We start from the raw sequence: 23,382 nt of genomic DNA, 5'->3' as shown, positions 1-23,382 counted from the left end.
TGAGCCGTGCAAGGACAACCAAAACGATTAAGGCAACCGCTCTAGTAAAACAAGAAATCCGGATTCGGTCCGGCACAAATTTTCATTGTCATCATTCCCTTATAGAGCTGTTGATGGTTCACATTCGCAAATGTAAAAATATTTCATGTATTAAGTAACAAGATTACTTGGCAAATTGACTGCGAAAATCTGTGAAACTGATTTCATCTGTCCGTATGCGGACAGTTTATCACCATCAATATTTATTGCACATACACAAGCCATATAGGTCCGTGACCGAAAGACAAAGATATATAAATACAAGACACACATAGAACATAATGAAATGATTAGCACATCTAGACCCCGAATCATGACAAAATAGTTGTAACATCACATCAATTTATTACAAATGTTTGCCCATTTACTTCTGCCTCGGGCATCTTATGTGCAGGCTGGATCTGCTTCCTCGAGGGTCAGTAAGGTACTTTCTCTCCACTTCGATCGCGGACAAGCTCTTGCACGTGTACCAATTGACTGGTGTAGAAATTATTAGGGAGAGTGGCCTCCGCTCGTAGAAGATGTTTAGAACATGTTCTGTCTAGTGTAACCTTCTTCTTGCAATCAAACTCCCAGTATCAGCTTTCTTAAACCGCCGCGCCGGCAGCTGTGACCGAGCGGTTGAAGGCGCTTCAGACAGGAACCGCACTGCTGCTACGGTCGCAGGTTCGAATCCTGCCTCGGGCATGGATGTGTGTGATGTCCTTAGGTTAGTTATGTTTAAGTAGTTTTAAGTCTAGGGGATTGTTGACCTCAGATGTTAAGTCCTATAGTTCTTAGAGCCATTTGAACCATAAACCGCCGATCTTCATTGTGTCTTATTTCTCATATTGCAGTTTCTGCATATTTTACCAGGTCATAAATTTTCCTTAAAATCTTTCTTTCATTTCGTCGGAATGCGCTCTTCCATTGTCTTTGTACTTGCCATGTCTCACATTCATACAATACAACGGGCATGACATATATAGCAGTATTTTTCTTTCCTGGGAGTCGATGCGTGACGTGTATAAAGCCTAGTTTACAAGACGACACTAGGTTGCGCTACCGGCGACTGCACATACGCGCTGCGCGTTTGCGCAACCCTTTGGTGACGTAAACACTTTCGACGTGTTCCAACTTTGGCGACACTAGTTGCATGAGGTTTGAGGTTACGTGTGTTCGTAGAGTGCAGACAAACTGAAATTTGAAGTGGGGAACGGAGAATAATGTTCGCTTTTTGGATATATATGCTTTGCACAAGTGTTTGTGGGATTTCAGTGATGCTGATCTTAAAAATACGCAACATATTGCTGCCGCTGCGACCATCATGTGCGATCATAACATAGATGGTTTGACAGTATCTGAGCTGCAGGGCAACATTTATTGAGTTAGGAGCGCATATACAGCTGAATTAAGAAGAACATAAGCAAGTGTATGTCTAGGTGTGGCAATGCTCTTGTCTACAAGACTACAATCCAATCGTTCGAGTTGGCCAACTATTTGTTAAGGGGTATTGCTGACAGGAGAGAAGGTTATACAAATTCAAGAAGCTGCATTCTTTATTCAATATTCGTCTATATGGAACGTCGCTGCAGTGCTCCCCATTCACACATGTTAGCATTTTGAAATACTGCCACTGTACAGATTTATCTTCAAGAGTTTGGAAACCATTCTCTTCTTAATGCAGCCTGCTTCGAATAATTATTGTTGCTAATGTCAATAATTATTACTGTTAATGTCAATAATTATTGGTGTTAATGAAAAAGGGTCATCGCCAACTAAAACCGTATCATATAGCATGGCGAGTGTTCTCCATTGTAATGCACGCAATATGATACGTAATTTCAGATTTGGTGACAGTGATTCATGCATTACAGTGCCTTTATTCCTTATCGCATAATTAAATCTATTTAGAAGAAACGTCAACAGTTCTGGTGACATTCTAAGATAATTAAAAGAACTTCTTGGATCCTCCGTTATAAATTATTTCAGCAAGGATGCTGAGCAACCGAGCAGACTTATTTTCTTCATCCAGTCACGAATCGAAACACGTTTCTTATTTTTTTTCTTATGCAGCGATTCCACGCAACAAGCTTTAGCTCCATCACAACTCGTGCCAAAACTTTCATTTCAGACACAACTCAGGGACTAACAAAACGACGAAACTGAAGTGTATACTGGTGTCGCCGTGTCTACAGTCGTATATGAAACCACTTGCGTGCAACTCATTCCACGTAACGAGTGGCGTAACCCAATACAGTCGTGCAAACTAGGCTTAAGTTAGTAAACTGTAGTACACTCGGTTCGAACTTATTATTCTTTTTCGAATTTCCACTTTTTTTCGACAATAGTAAGTCCAAATGCTTGAATTTTTCAACTCTTTCGAAATTGTGACCGTCTATACTGATCGCGTACGGCGTCCATATCGTTTTGGCGTCGAGAGACTACCACATACTTTTTTTGTACCAGACAAAAATTATATGACGTTTCCAGTGTGCCATAAATAATCAAATAACGCTGACAATTTGTTTTGTTTGCGATCTGTTTTGCCGAGGAATGTGAAATACGAAATCAAATCCTATGCAGTAGACTGCTCTGCTTCCCCTTCTTCCCCCTCCTCACGCTGAGACAACGTAGTGATGTGGCGGTGGAAGTACACAGGCAGGTGCGGGCGCTAGAGCACAAGGGTAAAGCACATCTCACATGCCGAATCGTTGACTATCCCTTAATTAACAGAATGTATTTAGTTTCTTTGTAATTGAGAATCAGACTAGAAACAAATAATTACACACTGATTCCTTCGAATACGTTTTTTAATTTATTTTTCTGTTCCTGAACTGGTTGCAGGTTGACGGAGCGATGACATTCTCTAAGTTACTGAAGGAGTTCAGCTCTTCTGTCCCAGAAGACGTCGCGCGCAAGAAGGCGGGTGAGTCTTGTAATTCTCTTCATCTGTCAGACGTCGCATCGCTTACTCCTCCCAATAATTCACAGATAAAAGTTCTATGACTGTTATATTACTCTTATTAGTTGTACATGACGGACATGTAGCTATCACCAAAATATTTTACACAGGATTGTGCTTTAGTGGGGCTTCTGGTGCACAAAGACGATTTAGTATGACATTTGCCAGCAGTTCACGACTGTGTGCTCGAATTCGGAACACTGGCTTTCGCGAGCAAAGCTCTTGCCAGCTAAGCTATTACAGGCTCACGTCACAGCTTTAAATTATACGAGTACCTCTCCTTTACATCTCAATCTTCACAGAAACTCTTCTGCATACATTGTGGGACTATCACTCCTGATAGAACGGATATCGCAGAAAAACGACTAAGTCACAGCTTACAGGTTATTTACAAAACGACTTTTTCGCTCTGTAGCGTATTGTGGGAGAGAGTACTACTTCTGAGCGTGAGCCTGGGTAGCTCAAGAAATATGAACATTGTCAACGCGCCAGGTAGTCCTACTGAGGGTATGCCTGAGTAGCTCATGTGGTAGAAACATTGTCAACGAAATGTAAGATTCTGGGTTGGGGTCTCGGTCCAGATCACGGTTTTAGTTTGTCAGAAAGTGCCGAAGCTTCTCACACTCCGCAACAGTATGGAAATTCCAATTTCAAATATTGATTCATAATTCGCTACTGATGTAATCCTACACTCCACTATACATATAGCCTAGACTGAGCAGCACATATCCCTAATAACACATTTCCCATCCGGGACGCTAAGTAAGAGATGCATCTTAAATATTCAGATAAAAAGTTGGCTGTTGATGTAAATTCAGCAGTACGCCAGTAGCATATAAACTGGTTGGCGAAGAAACTGGCCAGAAGAGAGGGGGGGGGGGGGGGAGGGAGAGAGGAAACGACATAGAACTTCAAAGGTTAAGAGGCTATGTGATGATATTTCAGTGATTACAGTATCAAGTAAAACGTACGAACAAATGGCAGTTTATATACAGGTCAACGGCCTGTTTCCGACAGATCACCGAAATTAAGCGCTGTCAGGTTTGGATGGGTAACTGTCTGGGTCTGCCGACTGCTGTTGGCATGAGGGTTCCACTAAGCGATTCGGACGCAGATTAAGGAGTTGCCAGACTGAGAAGCAACGACTCTAGTCACAAAAACTAAAAATGGCCGGGAGAGCGGTGGGCTCACCACATGCCACACCACATCTGCATCCATCGATGCCTATCGGCTGAGGATGACACAGCGATCAGTCGGTACTGCTGGTCCTTCAAAGGCCTGTTCGGAGGGAGATTAAGAGTTTTTGAGTGCATGTACCGGGTTCTTCATTAGTAACCAAGGAATTTCAGAAAGTACACTACTGGCCATTAAAATTGCTACCACGAAGATGACGTGCTACAGATGCGAAATTTAACCGACAGAAAGCAGATGCTGCGATATGCAAAAGATTAGCTTTTCAGAGCATTCATACAAGGTTGGTGCCGGTGGCGACACCTACAACGTGCTGACGTGAGGAAAGTTTCCAACCGATTTCTCGTACACGAACAGCAGTTGACCGGCATTGCCTGGTGAAACGTTGTTGTGATGCTTCGTGTAAGGAGGAGAAATGCGTACCATCACGTTTCCGACTTTGATAAAGGTCGCATTCAGCCTATCGAGACTGCGGTTTATCCTATCGCAACATTGCTGCTCGCGTTGATCGAGATCCAATGACTGCTAGCAGAATATGGAATCGATGGGTTCAGGATGGTAATACGGAACGCTGTGCAGGATCCCAACGGGGTTGGGTTGGGTTGGGTGTTTGGGTAAGGAGACCAGACAGCGAGGTCATCGGTCTCATCGGATTAGGAAAGGACGGGGAAGGAAGGCGGCCGTGGCCTTTGAAAGGAACCATCCCGGCATTTGCCTGGAGCGATTTAGGGAAATCACAGAAAACCTAAATCAGGATGGCTGGACGCGGGATTGAACCGTCGTCATCCCGAATGCGAGTCCAGTGTCTAACCACTGCGCTACCTCGCTCGGTTGGATCCCAACGGCCTCGTATCACTTGCAGTCGAGATGACAGGCATCTTAACCGTATGACTGTAACGGATCGTGCAGCCACGTCTCGATTGCTGAGTAACCAGATGGGGACGTTTCAAAGAGAACAACCATCTGCACGAACAGTTTGACGTCGTTTGCAGCAGCATGGACTATCAGCTCGGTGACCATGGCTGCGGTTACCCTTGACGCTGCATCACAGACAGGACGAACCTGGGAGCAAGAATGCCAAAACGTCATTTTTTCGGTTGAATCAAGGTTGTGTTTAGATCATCATGATGGTCGTATCCGTGTTCGGCGACGTCGCGGTGCACGCACATTGGAAGCGTGTATTCGTCATCACGATACCGGCGTATCACTCGACGTGGTGGTATGCGGCGCCATTGGTTACAGGTCTCGGTCACCTCTTGTTCGCATTGACGGCACTTTGAACATTTCAGGTGTGTTACGGCCCGTGGCTCTACTCTTTATTAGATCCCTGGGAAACCCTACAATTCAACAGGATAATGCACGAACGCATGATGCAGGTCCTGTACGGGCCTTTCTGGATACAGAAAATGGTCGACTGCTGCCCTGGCCAGCACATTCTCCAGATCTCTCACCAATTGAAAGCGTCTTGTCAATGGTGGCCGAGCAACTGGCTCGTCACAATACGACAGTCACTACTGTTGATGAACTATGGTATCGTGTTGAAGGTGCACGGGTAGCTGTACCTGTACACGCCATCCACGCTGTGTTTGACTCAATGCCCAGGCGCTTAAAGACCGTTATTACGGCCAGAGGTGGTTGTTCTGAGTAGTGATTTCTCAGGATCTATGCACCCAAATTGCGTGAATGTGTTATCACATGTCAGTTCTAGTATAATATATTTGTCCAATGAATACCAGTTTATCATCTGCATTTCTTCTTGGTGTAGCAATTTTAATGGCCAGTAGTGTAGATGCGTTTTATTGGATAGGGTATCTGTACATTACAGGTGCTCAGTTCGGTCGCTTTTTGTGACGCCGCAAAAGACGGTACGATAGTCAGACTCTTCCCAGACACGACTTAGTACGTCATGGACGATATCAGCGCGTACATTATTAATTCTTCTTCGGAACACATCCAGGTTAAATCATAGTGGTGGGAGGAACATACGCTATGAATATATGAGATTCGAGATAATCACTTAAGAAGATATCATTTGGAGTTAATCAGGTGGCCGTGTAGGCCACTGAAGAAGTAGGAAGTCGTAATGGGAAGCACTCTTTGTGCCGAGGCAATGAGGAATGTCAGAAAGAAAGTGTGGTGGAGCACCGTCTCGTTGCAGAAACAACTATCTTGCTGTAATGTGGCATAAGTTATTGCTGCAGCGTGTACAGGTTCACTAAACCAGCTGCAGTTTTCACGGCAATGAAAAATAGCCCCAAGTTTATGAAGATGACGTGGCATAAAAGACGTCGACGTAAGGTGAATCACAGATGTGTTTCACAGCTCTTTTCTTTATTTCTTTCTTTTGCTACCACCTTTATCCTGCATTGTGCGCAGCGTCGGCAGGGTTAAGTACGGATTTGGTATGGTTAAGTTAAGGGGTGGCCGGATGTCCTTCCTGCCGCCACCCCATACCCACCGGGACGGAATTAGTGAACTTCAGCTGACTGCATCTAGTGTAAATCGTGAAATAGTGTGAATGTGTTTCAAATGTCTGCGAGTCGTGTAACTGAGGCGACACCTGGGGACCAGCCCGGTTTTCACCTTGTAGGATGTGGGAAACCGCCTAAAAACCACATCCAGGCTGGCCGGCACACCGGCCGTCGTCGTTAATCTGCCGGGCGGATTCGATCCCGGGCCGGCGCGCCTACCCGAGTCCGGGAAGCACCGCGTTAGCGCTCTCGGCTATCCCGGCGGGTAGATGTGTTTCACAATCTCGTGTGGATATTCTATGCTCCAAACATGCACGTTATGATGATTCACCTTTTCAAACACATCCAATATGACTTCATCACTGTAAACCATTTTCTGTGAAAAACTGCCTTTGTCTCGTAGGCGCTGCAAGTTACATCAAAAGTAGGAACTAAGCTCATGGTACCAAATAGTCAATGCATCCGGTGTGGTTTTACACTCAGACGCTTGTGGAAGTTGTGCCAGAAAATTGATTGCGATATCTGCAACTGACTGCTGGGATGTGTCACCGATTTATTTGGGCTCTTGACACATGCTTTCCACAAATGCTCCACCTCTGCTGACGTTTCCGGCCTAATTCGTTGCATCACATAAACAGTCACTCTCACGCAATGTATTGTACCACCAAAAGATTGTCTTGTCTGTCGAGGCTCTTACTTGGCATTTGGTACGATATTGTCACCGAACCTTCACAACGGGCTCATCCATTTTAGTGAATTAAGAGACAAACGCACGCATCGCTCACTTTATACACTATGTGATCAAAAGTTATTAGGTGCACTGTGCTGCCACCTGCTGCCAGATACTTCATATCAGCGACTTGAGTAGTCATTAGACATCGTGAGAGAATGGGATCCTCTGCGGAACTCATGTGGTCAGGTGATTAGGTGTCATTCGAGTCACACGTCTGTACGCGAGATTTCCACGCACCTAAACATCCCTATGACCACTGTTTCCGATGTGATAGTGAAGTGGAAACGTGAAGGGACACGTACAGCACATAAGCGTACAGGCCGACCTTGTCTGTCGACTGACAGAGACCGCAGACAGTTGAAGAGGGTCGTAATGTATAATAGGCAGACTCTATCCAGACCATCACACAGAAATTGCAAACTGCACCAGGATCCACTGCAAGTACTATGACAGTTAGGCGGGAGGTGAGAAAACATGGATTTCATGGTCGAGCGGCTGCTCGTAAGTCACACATCGCGTTGCTAAATGGTCAAGGACGCCTTTCTTGGTATAAGGAGAGTAAAAATTGGACCATTGAACAGTGGAAAAACGTTGTGTGGAGTGCCGAATCACGGTACACAATGTGGTAATGCGACGGCAGCCGTGAGTGTGGCGAATGCCCGGTGAACGTCATGTGCCAGCTTGTGTAGTGCCAACAGTAAAATTTGGAGGCTGTGGTGTTATGGTGTGCTGGGTTTCTCTTAGTGTGATTCTTCAGGACTAAAGTCTCTGTCGTCTTCTTCAGTTTATTCTTGTTTATCACGAGGGCAGCCATCAGATTTGTCTGAAAGAAGAAGTTGTAAAGTCTCGCTACAATAAGGCTTGATTCTTTTCACTGATAGTTTTCTAGAACAGCTGATGTAAGGATCGCTGCTAAGAAGTAGCCTGTTTAAAAAATCTCTATTGCAATGTTCTCTACTGCACTTTCTAGAGTAATTTGTGCGGTATATACCGCAGCTTCTTCTGAGCGCTAACCAATTGCTACTATCACCTCTTTTACTACATGGCCCCATGAATCAAAAGTGTATGCATTGCTGGAGACATGGGGTGCTAACTGTAAAGTTCGACATACAGTTCTCTTGTTTCATATCATAAGCTAGGGATTTTCTCTCTTCAATATGAAAACCACTGCTTCCAATATTATTTTCAACTTTTTAATTAGTTGTAAATCTACTCCAGTAATTTTTGAGGCAGTTCCTGGATCTGAAAAGAAGCATCTAGCGGTTTTTCTGTCACTCGTATTCCTAAAGCCTGCTTTGGGACATCAAGATGTAGTCCTTATTCTTCTTTGAATTTTCTTTGAATATTTTTCTTTGTGGTTAATACAATTTCTTGCTTGCCACTTTTGAATTGGAAGTCTGTATGATAACTGAAGTATTGTCTCAATTAATCGTATGAATGTGTGCAAATTCGACAAACCAAACTTCAAAGTATCACGTTTTTCCGGTAAGCTTTTATCTAGGTTATTGAAATCTTTTGAAGTGAGCCCACAGATATAGCACCGCATTGTTGATGTAGTGCCTGTTGCAGCATAGCAGATTTTTCCGTCAACCATTGTCAGCAAAAAAGTGTGTTTAATCTTCAGCAGTCCTTCATTACATGTTACTTGTGTTTTGTTCAACATGTTTATTTGTTCCTGTATGTATTTTATTCCTTCGTTTGTAACGTCTGAAGTTTCATGCACAAAGCGGATGCGGATTGATCTACAGCATCTTGAGGAGGAAGGGTTTGGATTTTGCCACAATGTTCCCTTTTTTTCATTAACATTGGCAAATAATTTATTGGGGTAGAAAGGAACTCCGAAATATATTAGCATCACTATCACTAACATTTTGAAATTTTTGTTTAAACTGTGATTTCTGAGAGCCATCTCAACCCCATTTTGATGTTAGCTCTAAGCTGTGCTTTTTTTTTTTAAATCTATGAGCTGCAACGCTTCTTCTAAATACTTGCACAATCTTAATGTGGTGTGATCTAACAATCCTCGCAACTTTACTTCTGCTGATGTTTCAGTTACAGTAATTGAGTATTTCTTAGGGTAGCATTGCGTTTTCGCTTTTCTTAGTAATGAATAGCACGGGTATACAGCCATGTTTGCACTATGGATGACTTCATATTGCTTCCTTGTGAGCTCTGCATTAAAAAAAATTGCCATTGCTTCCTCAGGAGTATGTTTCATTAACTTCTCCTCTTAAGACGTTGAATGCTTTTGATTTATTGTTGTTGCCCTTGCTAGAGTTTCTGTTACTTTTTAAATCATATCAGCCACAACAGGGTTTCCAGCAGTTCTGTGACGCATAGTTGCTGCAAACGTCAACTCTTCATTAGCTGAATACTGTCGTAGGACTTCAATTTACCTGTGTTTGCTCCTTTCACTCGACTGACTGAAATCTTTTTGAGGGCGTCCTGAGACTATAGCAGTGAAAGAAAAGGCCGCCTCAAATATGACATTAACAAAATAAAATCGAGATAGATTACTGAAAAAAATGAGCTGTAATAAGGTTCTGTTATAATATGCACACAATACAAAGATAATTTTGAAAATATTAAGAATGTGTTAACTTACCAAAGCTTACACCCCAAAAACAGAAGCGCTCGTATTAAATCCGTTTCTCAATGGCAGCCGTCGCAGCACACGCAACAGTAACATAATGTGTCTTTAAATACAGTACCGACTTTGGACAGTTGTTTATTTACAGTGTTGCATTTACACTTACACAATCATAATTTCGGCTTCAGAGTGTCATTATCAAGTGTTTTAAGTGTTATAAATTGCCTAACATGGCATACTGTCGTATTAAAATACACTATTACACATATTTTAATACGACAGTTTGCCATCTTATGCAATTTATAACACTTAAAACGCTTGATAATGACACTTTGAAGCCGAAATCATGACTGTGTAACTGTAAATGTAACACTGTAAATAAACAACAGTCCAATGGCGGTACTGACTTTCTAGAAATATATTATTACTGTGGCCCTGCATTATGAAAAAGAATAATTAAAAGTAACGCAATGGTAGTAAAATTGAAATAGAATCTCTTCTACAGCTTTAAAGGTAATAATTTTTAATGCTTTCTATCTTATCATTAGTTATGCAGATTAGATGTTTAATAATAAGCTGATTTTTGACATAAACACACGTCTAAGGACTGGGAAAATAAGAAAGTTTTGCGGCATTTAAAAAATTATAAATAAAAATGGCTCAAGTTTGCGCAATTTATTATTTCTGAAATAGGCTTGCAATGCTACACCAATTGGGACTGTAATTTAGAAATTGCCCGACAAGACGCGACACACCTTTAACAACGGTTATCAAAATGGCAGACGATCCAAAATCTTGTTTGACTGAACTTTGTAATGTTGTTGTAAGGTACCGAGCGAGGTGGCGCAGTGGCTAGCACACTGGACTAGCATTCGGGAGGAAGACGGTTGAATCTCGCGTCCGGCCATCCTGATTTGGGTTTTCCGTGATTTCCCTAAATCGCTTCAGGCAAATGCCGGGATGGTTCCTTTGATAGGGCATTGCCGACTTCCTTTCCCGTCCTTTCCTAATCCAATGAGACCGATGACCTCGCTAGATAGAGCGTCTGCCATGTAAGCAGGAGATCCTGGGTTCGAGTCCCAGTCGGTGCACACCTTTTCAGCTATCCTCACTGACTTAAATCAACAACACCTGTCGGCAGCTGAGGGTTTCGATTAATTATCACGTCTGACTTCATCGACGGTGTCAGTATAGAGCGAGGGATTAGTGCTCATGGAGCCATCGTACCAACGATGGATAGTAAAGTTAATAAATCCATCAATGAGGCTAGGGGACTATTTATACTAGGAAAAGCAGATAAGCAGTAGATTTCCCCTTTAGAAAATCAATGGACACCATTTAATTCCACTATCATAGTCGTACAGGAATTACGGGGAAGTTTTTAAGCAAAATTTATTAGAAATCCGTTCTTCTATAAGAAGATCGCTGCAAAAAGCATACAACAACTGCCACCGTCATACTTAGAGTAAGGTCTTTCCGAGGATCCAAGAAATTTCTGGTCCTACGTAAAATCGCTAAACGGGTCGAAATTTTGTATTCAGTCTCTCCTCGACCAGTCTGGCAATAGAAAACAGCAACAAGAAAACTTACGTTTTTAATTTGGCGTTGAAGAAATCATTCACGCAGGACGATCGTAAAAATGTATCGCAATTTGACTGTTGCATGGACTCTACTATGCAGGACATAGTAAATAGGAATCCTTCCCAGAGTGGGAAGCAACTGAAAGAGTTGAAAACAAATAAGACGCCAAGTCCGAGACCGCAAAATTTCACACCAATATCCTTAAGATCGGTTTGTTGTAGAATTCTTGAACATATTCTCAGTCTGAATACAAGAAATTTCCCTAAGGCAGAAAAGCTAATGTACACAAGCCAGGAAAATATCGCTCATGCGAAACTCAGCTTTCCCTTTTCCTGCGAAGCATGATTTTCCAGAAAGTGATTGACACGGGCCACGCTGCAGACAGTTACCAGAGGTACGAGCGTCCCGAATAGATTTCCAGATATGTGAAGGTCTCGAAGATTTCTTAAGTAGCAGACCCCAGTATGTTGTCCTCGACTGAGAGCGTTCGTCAAAGACAATGTTATGCTCAGGGGTGCTCCAGGGAAAAGAGATAGGACCTCTATATTCTCCATAAAGGTAAATGGTCTAACGGACAGGTTGACAAGCAATATACAGTTGTTTGCTGATGATGCTGTGGTGTACGGGGAGGTATCGTCGTTGAGTGACCGTGGATGACTTATACAAAATTTATAGTTGGTGTGACGAGTGTCGGCTTGTTATAGCTGCAGAAAAATGTTAATTAACGTCGATAACTAGGAAAAACCAACTACTAATGTTCGAATACAGAATTACTTGTGTGCTGCTTAACACAGTCGCACTGATTAAATACTCAGGCGTTATGTTGCAGAAAAATGTGATATGGAACGAGCACGTAAGGACGGTGGTAGGTACGTATTATGATCGCCCTCGGTTTTTTGGGAGAATTTTAGGAATGGCGTGGCTGACCTGTGAAGGAGACTGCGTTTAGAACACCAGTAAGGCTCACTCTTGAGTACTGTTCGAGTGTGTGAGACCCCCACTAGGTCGGATTAAACGAAGGTAACAAAGCAATTCGGAGGAGGGCTGTTGCATATGTTACCAGTAGAGATGATCAGCGTGTAAGTATTAAGCAGATGCTTCGAGAACTGAAATAGCAATCCCTGAAGAGAAGACGACGTTCAATGCACGAGGTGCCACAGAGAAAATTTAGAGAACCGGCATTTGAGGCCACAAACGCTAAGCAAAACAAAAAGATTCTAACTACTGTAGCGCTAACTACTAATAGACATGTGGTTAGCAAAGGAAAACTTTTGTTGCAGAGGAAACAATGTATTTAGCAGATTTTACCTTAATCATGTGACATCCAGTTCCAAAATAATATGATCGTCGATAATTCCATTTACCAGACATAAGGAAATCATTAATTATCATTTTACACTCCATTTCGAACCAACATTAAATTTCCATGACGAACACACGTCCAAACCGTCCGCCCGCGCCAACACTATCTCCATCACTGCTAACTACACTACTGGCCATTAAAATTGCTACACCAAGAAGAAACGCAGATGATAAACGGGTATTCATTGGACAAATATATTATACTAGAACTGACATGTGATTACATTTTCAAGCAATTTGGGTGCATAGATACTGAGAAATCAGTACCCAGAACAACCACCTCTGGCCGTAATAACGGTCTTGATACGCATGGGCATTGAATCAAACAGAGCTTGGATAGAGTGTACAGGTAGAGCTGCCCATGCAGCTTCAACACGATACCACAGTTCATCAAGAGTAGTGACTGGCGTTTTGTGACGAGCCAGTTGCTCCGCCACCATAGAACAGACGTTCTCAATTGGTGAGAGATCTGGAGAATGTGTTGGCCAGGGCAGCAGTCGAACATTTTCTGTACCCAGAAAGGCCCGTGCAGGACCTGCAACATGCGGTCGTGCATTATCCTGCTGAAATGTAGGGTCTCGCAGGGATCGAATGAAGGGTAGAGCCACAGGTCACACCTGAAATGTAGTCCACTATTCAAAGTGGCGTCAATGCGAACAAGAGGTGACCGAGACGTGTAACCAATGGCACCCCATACCATCACGCCGGGTGCTACGCCAGTATGTCGATGATGATTACACGTTTTCAATGTGCATTCACAGCGATGTCGTCAAACACGGATGCGACTATCATGATGCTGTAAACAGAACCTGGATTCAACCGAAAAAATGACGTTTTGCCATTCGTGTTCCCAGATTCGTCGTTGAGTACACCATCGCAGGTGCTCCTATCTGTGATGCAGCGTCGACGGTACCCGCAGCCATCGTCTCCGAGCTGATTGTCCATGGTGCTGCAAACGTCGTCGAGGTGTTCGTGCAGATGGTTGTTCTCTTGCAAACGCCCCCATCTGTTTACTCAGGGATCGAGATGTGGGTGCACGATCCGTTACAGCCATGCGGATAAGATGCCTGTCATATCGACCGCTAGTGATGCGAGGCCGTTGGGATCCCAGCACGGCGTTCCGTATTACCCTTCTGAACCCACCGATTCCATAGTCTGCTAAGAGTCATTGGATCTAGACCCACGCGAGCAGCAATGTCGCGATACGATAAACCGCATTCGCGATAGGCTACACCCCGTCCTTTATCAAAGTCGGAAACGTGATGGTACGCATTTCTCCTCCTTACACGGGGCATCACAACAACGTTTCACCAGGCAACGCCGGTCAACTGCTGTTTGTGTATGAGAAATCGGTTGGAAACTTTCGTCATGTCAGCACGTTGAAGGTGTCGCCACCGGCGCCACCCTTGTGTGAAAGCTCTGAAAAGCTAATCATTTGCATATCACAGCATCTTCTTTCTGTCGGTTAAATTTCGCGTCTGTAGCACTTCATCTTCGTGGTGTAGCAATTTTAATGGCCAGTAGTGTATTAACTTGCAACTGCGACTCTAACCAGCCACAGAGTATCTTACACAGGGCGAAGAGCGCTGTCAGTGATATTAATGCGGTCAGTAGCGTTGCCAACATACAAACATATAAACAGCCTACTTGCACCTTGCCCCAGTTCTCAGTTAATAGGTCTTCCATTTTGCTTTTCCTCTTTCACTTCACTAGTGCCATCCCTCTTAAATACAGCTCCATTATCAGTCACTGTCCTTCCAGTTAACTTATATGAGCAATAGGAAGTGGTTCGTTTCCTTACAATTTTCCGTAATGAACAGTACTATACAGCGATATAGTTCCTCATTGGAAACTCTACGTAATATCAAAACATTTAGGTAACCTGAAAAGTGATAACTACCTGTTAAGAATACGTACCAGCCGTAACTCAACTTCTGTTTACTCTCGAGGCTGATGATCTCTTCGAACGGCGCAAATAGTTGAAGGAAATGGAAACTACTTGTTGTTACTTAAAAATCTTGCGAAAATTGTAGCTACTCTTCACAACAAAGTGAGCCGGTATAAACTGTTTCATAAAGATGTCGAAACGTACAAAGCAGTTCTTCATTTTACTCGTATCGTAGGAGGTAGGTTAGAGAGTATAAAAAAGGGAGATGGATAGTTTCAAGTTATGTAAAGTGGTAGTGAAGTGCAGTGGCAGCAGACAGAACTTCTGGTCATATAATTCTGGATTTACCACAATAATTGAGATCTACTGGCACAGCGCTTCAGTCTGGAACCGCGCGACCGCTACGGTCGCAGGATCGAATCCTGCTTCGGGCATGGATGTGTGTGTCGTCCTTAGGTTGGTTAGGTTTAAGTAGTTCTAAGTTCTAGGGGACTGATGGCCTCAGATGTTAAGTCCCATAGTGCTCAGAGCCATTTGAACCATTTTTTTCTACTGGCACATACAAGGCTACCACCCACTGTGACCGTCGGGGATACGTCTGCGAGCCGGGGGACGTGGTCTAGACCTGAGCTGCACGAAATTTTCCTCAGACGGAACACTGTGAGAATGCTGCTGCTTCGATAAAGCACCTTTATTCTGAAGGTTAATAAAGTTAATAAAATTTTAAAATACCAGAAAATCTTATATTATTCAATGGTTACTTGAAATTTAAGTCGTAACTATTAACGTAGAAGTCATAATAACATTAAAAAATTAAGAAAAAAAGATGTCAAAGAAGAAACTCCCTGTGAAATGAAACGATCGTATTGCATAGTTGGTCGGGAGCTCCCATTCGGATTCGGCCGCTAAGTGTGAAACATAGTTTAGTCGGCGCCTCGTTGGGCGACTTGCGGTCGATGATGATGACGACAACACAGCAACACACAGTCCCTGAGCGGAGAAAATCTCCACCCCAGTCGGTAACCGAACCTGGGCCCAGTGCATGGAACGCAAGCTGGTAACCACCCAGCTAAGCAGGCGGGCAGCTCCCTTTAATTCATACAAACATCAAAAAAAGTTTTGCATCACCTCGGTTCCGAGAGTCCCGGAACCTCTACAGAAAACTGTAATAGAGAAAAACACAGATATCCTTCCGGCCCTTTTTATTGCTCATGAAAAGCACACTTTGCATGTTGCACCACCATATAGCGAGGCATGCAGAGGTGGTGGTCCAGATTGCTGTTCACACCGGTACCTCTAAAACTCAGCTGCACATTCTCTTCCATTGATACATCCCTGTATTCGTCGTGGCATACTATCCACAAGTTCACCAACGCACTGTTGGTCCCGATTGTTCCACTCCTCAATGGCGATGCGGCGTAGACTCCTCAGAGTGGTCGGTCGGTCATGTCGTCCATAAACAGTCCTTCTCAATCTTTCCCAGGCATCTTCGATTGTGTTCATGTCTGGTGAACATGCTGGACACTGTAGTCGAGCGATGTCATTATCCTGAAGGAAGTCATTCACAAGATGTGCCTCCCCAATATGCTGCCGATATGGTTGCAATGTCGGTCGGAGGATGGTATTCACGTTTCGTACAGTCGTTATGGCGCTTTCCATGACCACCAGCGGCGTACGTCGGCACACATAATGCCACCCAAAAACAGCAGGGAACCTCCACCTTGCAACACTCGATGTATAGTGTGTCTAAGGCGTTCAGCCTGACCGGATTGCCTTCAAACAAGTCTCCGACGACTGTCTGGATGAAGGCATATGCGAGACTCATCGATGAAGAGATCGTGATGCCAATCCTGAGCGGTCCGTTCGGCATGTTGTTAGGCCAATCTGTACCGCGCTGCATGGTGTCGTAGTTCCAAGATGGACCTCGTCATGGACGTCGGGCGTGAAGTTGCTCATTATGCAGCCTACTGCGCACGCTTTGAGTCGTAACACGACGTCCTGTGGCTGCACGAAACGCGTTACTCAATATGGTGGCGTTGTTGTCAGGGTTCCTCCGAGCTATAATCCGTAGGTAGCGGTCATCCACTGCAGTAGTAGCCCTTGGGCGGCCTTAGCGAGATATGTCATCGACAGTTGCTGTCTCTCTGTATCTCCTCCATGTCCGAACTAGCCGGCCGGGGTGGCCGAGCGGTTCTAGGCGCTACAGTCTGGAACCGCGCGACCGCTACGGTCGCAGGTTTGAATCCTGCCTCGGGCATGGATGTGTGTGATGTCCTTAGGTTAGTTAGGTTTGAGTAGTTCTAAGTTCTAGGGGACTGATGACCTCAGAAGTTAAGTCCCATAGTGCTCAGAGCCATTTTTTTTGTCCGAACTACATCGTTTTGGTTCACTCTGAGACTTCTGGACAGTTCCCTTTCTGGCACAAAGTAACAGTGGGGACACGATCGAACCGCGATATTGATTGTCTAGGCATGGTTGAACTACAGACAACACGAGCCGTGTACCTGATTCCTGGTGGAATGAATGGAACTGATTGGCTGTCGGACCCCCTGCTCATTCATGATGCGGGTTTAGTGACATCTCTGAACAGTCAAAGGGACTGTGTCTGTGATGCAATATCCACGGTCAACGTCTATCTTCAGGAGTTCTGGGAATTGGGGTGATGCAGTTTTTGGTGGAGCACTTATTAACTTACCGCAGAATACCAGTGTTTTGCGGAATATGTTTTGGGATACCCTGCTCTAGACAGAACAGTATGCGTTGTTCGAAAAATATTTTCATGAATGCAACCACGTGAGAATTGGAACTTTGACTGACTTGAAGCCGTAGAGCGGTATAAGTATGCTAAATCGTCTAACGCCTTCAGTGGCCTGATTTTCCGTCAAAGTTTTCATTCCTGTACATGGTGTCTGTAATCGTAGTATCAGTAGTTTATTAATATTGATACTATGCATGCAACTACTGAAGCGTGCTTTTCCATTACGATATATGTTTCTTTTTATTTAGTTAAAGCATAGTCAACAGAAGGATTTTCTTGTGTGTTTGTCGTTTTTAATGTAGATGCGATATCTGTAATGGTTTATCACTACTGTTTCCCCATCGCTACTGCAGCTGTAAATAAAATATGAAAAAAGGTTTGAGACCATAGTCACTAACAATGACACACAACAATGCTGACAGTTAAGTCTGCCGCTAAGGCAATATTTTTCAGACCGCCAGTAGTGCAGGCAATTGCAGGGAGGAAGAGAGAGATGGTGCACGAGTGCTTCCCGCAGGCATTCTTTTGAGCTGCCCATTGTATACGTTTATGTGCCTAGTAGCACGTTTTATGAGGAGATTGAGAGAACATATGGTGAGATAAAAGACATCATTCAGATTGTTGAGGAAGATGAAATTTAATTGCTATGAAGGACTAGAATTAGGTAGAAGGAACACGAAGAGAAGGAAAATGGACTAGGGGAACGAATGTAAGAAAACTCGCATGCTTAAATTTTTTACAGAGCGCAACTTAATGACTGCTAACACTTAGTTTGAGTATCATGAAAGGCGCAAGAGACCTGGGGACACCGGAAGTTTCATAAATTATATTGTATAAGAAAGAAATTTCGAAACTAAATTTTAACATCCAAAACATTTCCATGGGAAGATGTAGATTATGACCATAATTAACATGGTAAGAATTGCGGATTAAATCTAAGGGAACTGGAGAAGAGGAGGAAATGAAGGAGATATTACTTGGATAGATTGAGGGTCCAGAGATTGTTGAGGATTTCAAAGGACGTATTAGGCAACAATGTACTGAAACAGGGGAAAGGAATATAATTGAAAACACATCAGTAGCTTTGAGAGATCGACCACTTGAGGCAGCATATACTTGAATATACACAAAATAAGGTTTGAGTGAAAGTCTTCGGATAACTCTAGAGACACTGAATTTGATTCACAAGCACATACGGAACATTATCGGACGGCATCTGCAGCGTCATCCACAACCAGCATTAACCGTCCCCGTATTGACCAACTAAGCAAAGCAGGCATGGAACTCCATCCCACAAACTGACATCCGGCACCAATTACAACACAACGCATGCAGGTGTGCGAGCTTACATTCAACATTCAGTTATTAATGTTCACATTTGCAATGGCTTATCTCGCGCTTACATTTACCTGTGATTTTGCAATGTTAATCATTTAAATATGTTACGTAGACATATGTATTCCCGGAATTTCATTACTTTACATTAATTATTTTTTGGTGTTACGATGTTTTTTCCGTCAGTGTAATTAATGAAACAGCTTACAGTAATGGGTACAATTCACCTTAATTGTTAACGGACTTAGCAAAACGAAGAGACTGGAGATAACAACACTCAGTGTTCTCCGCAGAAGCCACTGAATCACACTGATAACATGTGTGGGCCTTCATTCTATAAGTAGGTAAAACACTGTAGGTACTTGCCAGTGCACTAAAATCCAGCTAAATAAACAATAGCTTTCCAGCTAAATAAACAATATCTTTTCATACTTGCAATACTGTTGCCCACATTCTTTTCAACAGTAAATAACAGATTCCACTTTTAGAAAAGAAGGAATTTATAGCATTTTCAGCAATTTATGTGGCAAGTTACGTGACGGTCAATTAGATATGGTTGTAACTACTAGCCTGACTGTTCATGAGAAGAGTTGGAAACTGAAAAAGATAGGTTCCAGCTTTGCTGAACATGTTTGGAATGAAAGTCATTCTTGTGGCTTTTAATGTGACATTCTCCACAGACGAACTAAAAGCAGGAAACTAACATTACTCGAAACTCTGGCTGTCACTGAACACTGGTCTGACTTAATCCTAAATGATTACATACATTTCCATTTTCACCCTTCACCCTTACTAAAGTAGCAGCACTTATTCAATATTTTTCTCTCCCTAGGATAATATGCTTGGTATAAATAACAGAATTTTCCTCACCCTCGTTACACTGACTCATTCCTCCCCGCTGCCCTCACCCCCTCTCCTTTTTTGGCCTGTACTTCATATTCACCAGATGTTTTGTACATACGTCGCCGTAGTCTGTGCTACTACTCACCTGTATACCATTTTGGACCATTACGTCCTTTTTTAATCATCGAGTATAAATACTGTAAGATTTACTTGTTCACGCATGGGGCCGCAAATGTTGGGAAATTACGCAGAAACTGACTAAAAATTCTGAACATATGACGTCACCAGATGATGTACCTTACGGAACCTGCAGTGACTTGTTTTGTCGCCGAAAGGGACGCTGCTACGTATCGCACATTGAATGTGATACTTGCATTCAAACAAACGGTGCAAATTTCGAACACCTTTTGTACATATGATGTGTTGTAAACGTAGAAGTTACAAAATTATTGTCCTCTCTGTAACCAAGCGAAAGCTTTTCTTCATTTCTTGTTTCTTTCCTTTTGCTACTTCTTTTGTGTTTGCAGAGTCTATTTAGGAAAGGAAACTTAGGTCATTTACTGGTAACGACGCAGTTCAGAAGCTTGTACTCATCTGCTTGTGACGCAGTCCGGTAGGTTTTTATCGTAATGTACTTTGCGACAAACCTACGGAGGCAGGGAGACCGCTAAATAAAATAATAAATATTCCCTCCATGTAAACACATATTTGTATAATGCAATGCAAAAACTACTGCCTGCCAGCTGGAAGACTCGAACTCTGGCCCCACGCGTTGAAGTGGCGCATGTGGGCCTGGAGCCACACCGACGTGAATAGACAACTGGCCATTAAAATTGCTACACCAAGAAGAAATGCAGATGATAAACGGGTACTCATTGGACAAATATATTATACTAGAACTGACATGTGATTACATTTTCACGCAATTTGGGTGCATAGATCCTGAGAAATCAGTACCCAGAACAGCCACCTCTGGCCGTAATAACGACCTTGATACGTCTGGGCATTGAGTCAAACAGAGCTTGGATGGCATGTACACGATACCACAGTTCATCAAGAGTAGTGACTGGCGTATTGTGACGAGTCAGTTGCTCGGCTACCATTGACCAGACGTTTCCAATTGGTGAGAGATCTGGAGAATGTGCTGGCCAGGGCAGCAGTCGAACATTTCCTGCATTCAGAAAGGTCCGTACAGGACCTGCAACATGCAGTCGTGCATTATCCTGCTGAAATGTAGGGTTTCGCAGGGATCGAATGAAGGGTAGATCCACGGGAAGTAAAACATCTGAAATGTAACGTCCACTGTTCAGAGTGCCATCAGTGCGAACAAGAGTTGACCGAGACGTGTAACCAATGGCACCCCATACCATCACGCCGGGTGATACGCCAGAATGGCGATGACGAATACACGCTTCCAATGTGCGTTCACCGCGATGTCGCCAAACACCGGTGCGACCATCATGATGCTGTAAACAGAACCTGGATTCATCCGAAAAAATGACGTTTTGCTATTCGTGCACCCAGGTTCGTCGTTGAGTACACCATCGCAGGCGCTCCTGTCTGTGATGCAGCGTCAAGGGTAACCGCAGCCATGGTTTCCGAGCTGATAGTCCATGCTGCTGCAAACGTCGTCGAACTGTTCGTGCAGATGGTTGTTGTCTTGCTGCACGATCCGTTACAGCCATGCGGATAAGATGCCTGTCATCTCGACTGCTAATGATTCGTTGCCGTTGGGATCCAGCACGGCGTTCCGTATTACCCTCCTGAACTCACCGATTCCTTATTCTGCTAACAGTAATTGGATCTCGACCAACGCGAGCAGCAGTGTCGCGATACGATAAACCGAAATTGCGATAGGCTATAATCCGACCTTTATCAAAGTCGGAAACGTGATGGTACGCATTTCTCCTCCTTACACGAGGCAACGCAACAACGTTTCACCAGGCAACGCCGGTCAACTGCTGTTTGTGTATGAGAAATCGGTTGGAACCTTCCCTCATGTCACCACGTAGTAGGTGTCGCCACATGCACCAACCTTGTGGCAAGGTTCTGAAAAGTTAATCATTTGCATATCACAGGATCTTTTTCCTGTCGGTTAGATTTCGCGTCTGTAGCACGTCATCTTCGTGGCGTAGCAATTTTAATGGCCAGTAGTGTATTTGTCTTGGTTTGGGATGATCAGCTGCTCAAGCGCTGCACGTGCAGCGAGGTACGTCATCTGCTGACGTCACTTGTCAATATTTTTGCCATCCGCTTTTGGGGTATTTCCTGATATTTGCGACTACATATGTCTTGTATCAAATTGGTTGTTCCGTCTTGATATATAATTGTAAAAGTCCACGGATTTTTGGAAAAGCAATATTTCATCACTACAAATTCTCTTTGGTTCTTTGTGAATTATCTGTTTAATCTTAAGAGAATGGTCCAGAAAGCCGAAAGTGGTTCACAAAGAACTATTATATAAGTATTATCCTCTGAGGAACCAACGGTGTATTCCATAAATGTTAATAAGTTTATCGTGCGAAGTAGAGTTGTTACTTTAACATGCAACGATCAGTCTCGGGACCGCTAAAACGAATTTAGTGTATTTTGGTCTCCTTTGTTGCAGTGAACATAACGCTGAACGCGATTCCGGTCCTGGTGAACTTTTTGCTTGTTGTGGCAGCTGCCGGGGTAAGCAGTCTTGATACGTACATATTCTACAGACCGCTATGAAGTGTATGGCGGATGGTGTTCAGCGTGCTACTATGTGTTAAGATTTCTTTGTGTTCCAGTCAGATAGACGCTTGGGAAGAGTTACTGCTTAAATTTCTCTATGCTTAGGCTAATTTTGTCTTCACAACCCGTACGCGGGCGATGAAGAAAGACACCTACAGTTTCTTCACTGAATACTCGTTCTTGAAACTTTTATGTCGAGGGATGTTGGCGTCTATCACCACACGCCTGCCAATTTAAGTTTGCCTACACATACGTAACACTCTCCGTAAGACAAACGAACCTGTGGCCATTCGTGTTGCCCTTCTTTGTATACACATAATATCCACTGCTAGTCCTGTCTGTTATGAGTGCCATAAACTTGAGCAACATTCTGAACGGGATGCGCAAACGATTTGTAAGTAGTCCCCTTTGTAGACTGACCGTATTTTCCCAGGATCCAACCAATAAACCAAAGTGTACCACCTGCCTTACGTACGACTGAGCCCAAGTGACCATTTATGGCGCAGTGGTTAGCACAGTAGACTCGCATTCGGGAGAACGACGGTTCAGTCCCGCGTCCGGCCATCCTGATTTAGGTTTTCCGTGATTTTCCCACATCGCTTCAGGCAAATGCCTGGATGGTTCCTTTGAAAGGGCACCGCAGACTTCCTTCCCCATCCTTACATAATCCGATGAGACATATGACCTCGTAGTTTGGTCTCCTCCCCGAAATCAACCTCATTCAATTTCATATCCCCTAGAAAATGTTACAATTACGTATCTATATAACTTTTGTAGCTCGAATTACACAGCTGAAGTTCTTTGCGGTACACAAAATTTCTCGTAATCAATAGGTGAGAGTGTTGTACCTGGAGGATAATGTTCCGACGAACGTATGATGTTTTGTGACCGGCGTTTCATCTAGTGAACGATTCAAAGATCACATAAAG

General features: G+C 43.5%; 1 protein-coding gene across 1 annotated transcript in view; it reads left to right on the top strand.

The window, feature by feature from the left end:
- Positions 1-2,877: 2,877 nt before the first annotated feature.
- Positions 2,878-23,382, top strand: part of LOC126285103 (uncharacterized) — an 84,300-nt gene continuing 63,795 nt past the window's right edge. The window contains exons 1-2 of the mRNA XM_049984427.1: positions 2,878-2,947; positions 22,344-22,408. Coding sequence (XP_049840384.1) covers positions 2,878-2,947; positions 22,344-22,408 — 135 coding nt within the window. The remainder of the gene's footprint in view (positions 2,948-22,343; positions 22,409-23,382) is intronic.

This window comes from Schistocerca gregaria, chromosome 8 (genome assembly GCF_023897955.1).
Source record: "Schistocerca gregaria isolate iqSchGreg1 chromosome 8, iqSchGreg1.2, whole genome shotgun sequence".
Lineage (NCBI taxonomy): Eukaryota > Metazoa > Arthropoda > Insecta > Orthoptera > Acrididae > Schistocerca > Schistocerca gregaria.
The sequence above is the reverse complement of the archived record's forward strand: the minus strand, read 5'-3'. Positions and strand labels throughout refer to the sequence as shown.